This window comes from Taurulus bubalis (genome assembly GCF_910589615.1).
Source record: "Taurulus bubalis genome assembly, chromosome: 1".
Lineage (NCBI taxonomy): Eukaryota > Metazoa > Chordata > Actinopteri > Perciformes > Cottidae > Taurulus > Taurulus bubalis.
In genome coordinates this window covers 31,238,389-31,244,594 of record NC_136589.1, presented here as the reverse complement: position 1 = coordinate 31,244,594, position 6,206 = coordinate 31,238,389, and the positions used below count along the sequence as shown (strand labels likewise).

Here is a 6,206-nt window from a genome sequence, read left to right as displayed (position 1 = left end):
TTAACCCAGAAATTCCCTGAATGAATTGAAGCTAAAGGTTGACAGTGTTGACTATTGATATATCCATTGGTAATTACTGTATTTCACTTTTTACTGTTTAATCACCTTCAAATCTATACAGACAACATTTACAAATCAAAATGTTCTATTATCGTTCCACCACCACTAACTGCCCCAGTAATCTGCAAGGTGTCATTTGCCAACTTTTCTTTTCCCAGGTGTTTAAAAAGCGTATTGTATATGTTTTACTGTTTTGTATATTTATAGTTTTTGTTAATTATTTGATTTGGCTTCATGAGGTTGTAGCAATTGCGTTTAAATTAAATCTTGTACATAATGACTTGAGTATCAACAGATCACTGGGGATCTTATGAGTGCTATACCTCTGACATAGAGATTTGTATTATTTCATAATAAAATTCCTCCAAGTGTACCTTTGGCTATCTGTATGGCCCATGTCATGATCTGCTCCATGTCCATCTCCTCACTCTGCTCACTGGAAAGGTACTCGTACAGAGATCCTGCACTGGCATATTCTGCAAGAACACACACACCAAAGCAACTGTCATTATAGGAGAACAGGGCTACGTATTCATTTGAATGAATATATATCCACTTTTTTAATCCAGTTACAGCAGATTTCACTCCATGCGTGTAAAAACTATGTAATTTAAGTGATTTTGAATAACAGTGACTGCGATGCCACGAAACATAGATTAGAACTGAACTGCAAAAAAATGTCCAAACTAGTTTTTTTAGTGCAGTTGTTTACATCAATGCATTATACTGTTTGAGAAACATCACACACAGTCAAGCATAGCACAGCTCAGAAAGCTACACAGAGAAACTCTCTCAAATCAGTGGAGCAGATCACAACCTTCACACCCTGACTGTCTAATCCAGATTATCTCTTGAACTCTTCACCTTTATCATTTTCCTGTTCAATTTGACAATTAAAAACAGACAAGTAGAAGAGAGTTGAATGAAAGTTGTATGTTGAGTAGAACATGGACAACTCTGTCTTTTTTTTAAATGTCTGGCAAAATTAATTTTACTGGCAGCAACCTCCATCTTACTTTTACATACTGCACTCTTATTTGTAAGCATTGAATTGTATAGACTCAGCTGCAGCAAGAGTTGTTGCTCGACAAGTCTGTCGTGGTGTGTCGGTGCTTTATCTTAACCATATGACCCCATCCAGGATTACAACCATATCCAAACATGCTGGTCTCAGTTACAAATGTCCTGCCAGGAAACACCGCAAGAACCTGCGTACACGCCGATACTTCGAAACACACACAAAGACGCGGCTATCGGAGCATGTGCTAACGTGTCGGTAAATTGCGCCCTGAGGATCCAATACACACACACACTTGTGTAGTTTTATATTAAACCCCTCCCTGCCTCATCTTAAACCTTGAGCTGACCTTAACGCCTACTTACTTATATCTATGAGGCCGTAACCCCGAAGATAATAATACACGTTCATTTATAGAGCACTTCATCAAAAGATCATTCTGAAATTTTAGGTTGTATGTTCTGAAAAGATACATGAATCCCATAAACACACACACACACACACACACACACACACACGCATGTGGAGTCTGACCTGTGATAATGCCATAGTTGGGAGATTCCAGCACGGCTCCATAAAACTGAATGATGTTCTTATGACTCAAGACACTAAGAATCTCAGCCTGGAAGAGGAGACAAGAACAAATAGAAACAGAGGAACATGAACAACTTCATTAAAGTCCTCCATCAATTTTCAAATATCTGACATTGGCAAGGAAACATGATCCTGAAGAAAATAATGTGTAGATCATTCCTGAACAGCGTCTCCCGGATAACTGAGCTGAGGTCTAAACCTCTTTCATAACATAAGGTGAGTCCTCAAACAAAGAACTTGCACATCACAGTGACAAACCATTAATCTGTGCAGGTCATACCCTCTGTATTTGTGGAATATGTATCTGTTGGCAAGCAACATAATACCTAATCATCAATTACATGAAATCACACAAAAAACTGCAAAGAAATATTTTCTCAATAAAACGTTTTTTTTCTTCGAAAAGAGCAATTTTGTATTCCCACATGTGAGATTGTAAGATAATCAGTTTGTGTGCACGTATTTGCACATTTACTCAAGTACTGCACTTGTGTACAAGGTTCTTGTTCGTTATTAGACTAATTCTATTTATATTTCATGCAACTTAATACTTTAACTCCATCATATAATGGTTATATGATAATATAACACCGACGGAGGCCATTCGGCATGAGTACTTTAAAAAGATTGTGTTGCTAATACGTCTTATAAATATACATCTTATAAGTGCATTCAAAATAATAATAAAAGTCAAATCCTAGTGTGGTGTTGCAATTTGTACTTGAGTAAAAATACTTTTTCCACCACTGTGTGTATAATACTTGCAAAGATGACTTGAAATAGGAGTTTAATGTGTGTTCACAAGCAGCACCATTTCACATGAAGTGTTGCAGCAAAACGATCCACTAAACTGCAGTTCTGTCATAATCCATCAATTTGTATTTGTATATAAACTGTACACACACACTGTTATGCATCCCTGCCCACCTTGCATGTGTTTGTGTTAGTGTGAGAAAGTGAGTAAGAGAGAGATTACTCAAACAACAAATCAAATGTAGTCCCCCTCGATTTTATACAGTCAGCCCATGCGTGATTTACATGTTTAAATCTGCTGCAATAACAATAACACCATGCGGCCGATTAACCCACAGGTCACGCCAACTCCTAACAGTTTCGTGTCACTGGGCCGTGAGCCTCCATCAGCCCAAACAAAATAACATGGAACGGAATTTCGGACTCCCATCGGGGGTCATACTCATGGAGAACCACCCGGACTTAACTGTAGTGCATAAAGCCCCAAATGACCACACACCTCGTCCTAAAATACAATGGGAGGAACAAGGGAGTGCTGGCATAAATAAAACGGCTCCATCCACAAATAGTGGGCAGAGAAGGGGGACGAGGAGAAGTATGTTTAAGATAAACACATCAGACAACAGGGGAGGGAGGGAAAGCAGGGCTTTGGCTGTCCAAAGAGAATTTGGAAAATGAGTGTAAACTAATGTGCCAAAGATGAGTCCATAGCTTCTAAATACTCTGGATCCTAAAATTACACTTGTGTGTGTTTCCGCTGCATACGTGTATGATTGTTCTGTGTGTGTATGTGTGTGTGTGTGTGTGTGTGTGTGTGTGTGTGTGTGTGTGTGTGTGTGTGTGTGTGTGTGTGTGTGTGTGTGTCTCCTCCTTACCTCTTTGTCAATCTTTAGAAGTTTCTTCACAGCCACTTCCTTGTCCTGGGATATCCAGAGGGCTCTGTAGACGCTCCCAAAGCTGCCTCCTCCACAGTTCTCATAAAAGAGCAGGTCCTCATGCTTTATCTGCACAAACGACGAGCCAGGGGACGACATGGCATACTGACTCACGCACACGCAAACACACACATATACACACACACAGCACAAAAGTGTGCACTCACAACCGCCAACGCTGCCCCAAAAGTATACAAGTCACGGATCAGCTGGAGAGCGAAGGATAGGAAATTAATAGAAGTGGGGTCGTTTCCTCCACAGGGTCAGAGTGGACGATGTCAGGCAGCAGAGCAGATTGTCAGAGAGAAGAAACCAGAATGGGCTGGAAAGAGAGAGAGAAGTTTGCTCCCGGTGAGTCAGGAAAAGTCAAAGCCCCACTGTCACTAATAGAATAGAGAAGGTATTACATTGCCTGATAGTGGTGATCCAGTGTAACTACAACACAAAGCTTACACACAGAGAGAGAATATGAAGGAGAGGTGAGTGTTTAAGTGTGTGTAAGTTACGGTTTGCAGTCAGTGTGTGCAGTCTGCCTGGAGCAGACGCACTGTTCAAATATGGTCACTGGCATCCAGGGCATTCCTTCTTCCTGGATAACTGTGTCTATATAAAGCTCTACACACACACACACACACACACACACACACACTCACACACAGAGAGAGAGAGAGAGAGAGAGAGAGAGAGACAGAGACAGAGACAGAGCGACAGAGACAGAGAGAGAGAGCTCTGGCCTGTAGCGTGTCAGACATAGTAAATCAGTGAGCAACGATGGTGACTGTCTCAAATATCTAAATGCATCGTTCAAACACTCTGCATCTAAAAACAAACTCACTCACCAGAGAAGCCGGGCAGGGGACGTCGTGTTACTTAGCCCGACGGGAATGACCCAGTGACATCATCAAGCAAGACAGCCGTGCTGACATCACTGTGTAGGGAAAGGTGAGAACAGCTATGGGAAGTTAGGATTCTTCTCAGTCAGTGTCAGCAATCCAGTGCAAAAGGAGACCGAACAGTGAGTCAATGCATGAATAAAACATGACTCCCAGAAGCTGCGATGTGATGAATCATAGCACCCCAGAGTACAACATTGTTGGATACAGAAAAAAACATGGCTTGTCTGCAAGTAGAATGTATTACATTACGGTGTTGTTAAAGGAAATTAAAAAAAAGGTCCCTCCTCTTGGAACCGTATAGAGTATCTGCATCAAAGGTTCTTTCAATCTTTGAAATAGGTTTTGATTTTGACTAATTGAACAGAGATCATCAAACAGGAACGTCAGTGTTGCCACTTAATTCACTCAGATCTAAAGTAGTTCATCATCACGTGTGCACAATATTGTCTATTTCTTATCCACATATTTTTTAAGCTCCAGAGATGGATGCCTCCACAAGTCACATACCCTCCTGAGAACTGAGGGGAAATAGTGTCTTCCAAATTCATATTGTTTGTGATTGCCTACCTATTTAGAGTAAAAAAAAAAAAAACTTACAATTTAGACTTTTTGAAAAGTATTTTAATTTTTAATTTTACAGCATGTCCACTTTAGCGGACCACAGGACCATTTTCGTGTGAAAAGACAGCCAAACATAGAAGATGAAAAAACTAACAAATTATGGCTATAGAGTGATATTAAACGAATAATACATTCAACTTGATTAGAAAACAAAATAATTCTTCATCTTTGAATGAATGCTGCTAAATCTTCAAATACTTTGTTGTCAATGTACTTGAAAAAGTATTGAATTGGACTCCAGTCTGCACGGGTCGTAGAGTCATCTTGACAGTATAGAAGCCCAGGTAGCACAGGTGTGAATCTATTATAATGGAAAATAACACCATTAAATGAAAACTAATAACAGGAATAATAATAAAACCTCAGACAAATCTATTTGGATTAAATGCAGTCAGGTCGTAGTGCATCATTGGGATCAAACATCGGCCTACGTGCTGCTGCTCCTGACCCACAGAGGACGACGGCGTTCCTGCTCATCTCTATCTGTCTGCTCATCTGAGCCTCCTGTATCTTCTTCTGTATCTTCTTCTGTATAATACAGAAGAAGAAAAAGACACAGAAGAAGATACAGCATCTTCTTCTTCATCATTATCATTATCATCATCATCATCAGGCTCACACTTATCTTCATCTCTCTCATCATCAGAAAGCTCCAAATCTGATTCTCCCTCAACTATCTGGGACGGCATCCTTTATGCTCGAGTTCTGTCTCTGACAACAATGTTGAGTCATTAAATGCATACATTTCGTCCTGGTGTCCACTATAATTGACACTCATGAAAGGACTATTATTAAATAAACAAATAACTGAAATGCTTCAGAACTAAATATATCATTCCTGACATGTTAATAAACAAGAAAATATATGAATATCACACTAAAAAAAGGCAATAATTCAGCAATATTTGACTTACCCTTTGACTTTCCATAAAATGTGCTGGCTGATCTTGTGTCGAAAGAAAGAGGAAGTTGTCATGATCCCACCCCTACCCAAGTGGTATCAATGGAAAGCCTAAGATGTGCAGCAGGAATTGATAGGGTAACTCAAATGAGTAAAAGGGGAGATGAAAAACCAAAGTGTCCACCACAGAGGACACAAATGAATAGGCTGGGTCTCAGGAGGATACTGCAGCTTGATTGCCACGTCTTTTATACTTGTACCTGTTTGCCGTTTGTAAAGGAAACCTTTAGCTGCAGCCAGTCTGTGCATGAATTAAATATGTTGTACATGTTGGTATGCATCACCATCCTCAGTCTTTCTACCACTTGCGGGGGAAAGAACACATTTTGAAGAATGTCATCAAAGCATAAGCACTGTTAAATTAGCTA

General features: G+C 39.9%; 1 protein-coding gene across 1 annotated transcript in view; it reads right to left on the bottom strand.

Moving 5' to 3' along the window:
- Window positions 1-3,513, bottom strand: part of map3k20b (mitogen-activated protein kinase kinase kinase 20b) — a gene marked incomplete at its 3' end in the record, with an annotated part of 9,613 nt that extends 6,100 nt beyond the window's left edge. The window contains exons 1-3 of the mRNA XM_079237052.1: window positions 3,301-3,513; window positions 1,613-1,700; window positions 435-536 (exon numbers count right to left, since the gene is read on the bottom strand). Of these exons, the coding sequence (XP_079093178.1) occupies window positions 435-536; window positions 1,613-1,700; window positions 3,301-3,459 (349 nt within the window). The 5' untranslated portion in view covers window positions 3,460-3,513. The remainder of the gene's footprint in view (window positions 1-434; window positions 537-1,612; window positions 1,701-3,300) is intronic.
- Between the last annotated feature and the right edge of the window lie 2,693 nt (window positions 3,514-6,206).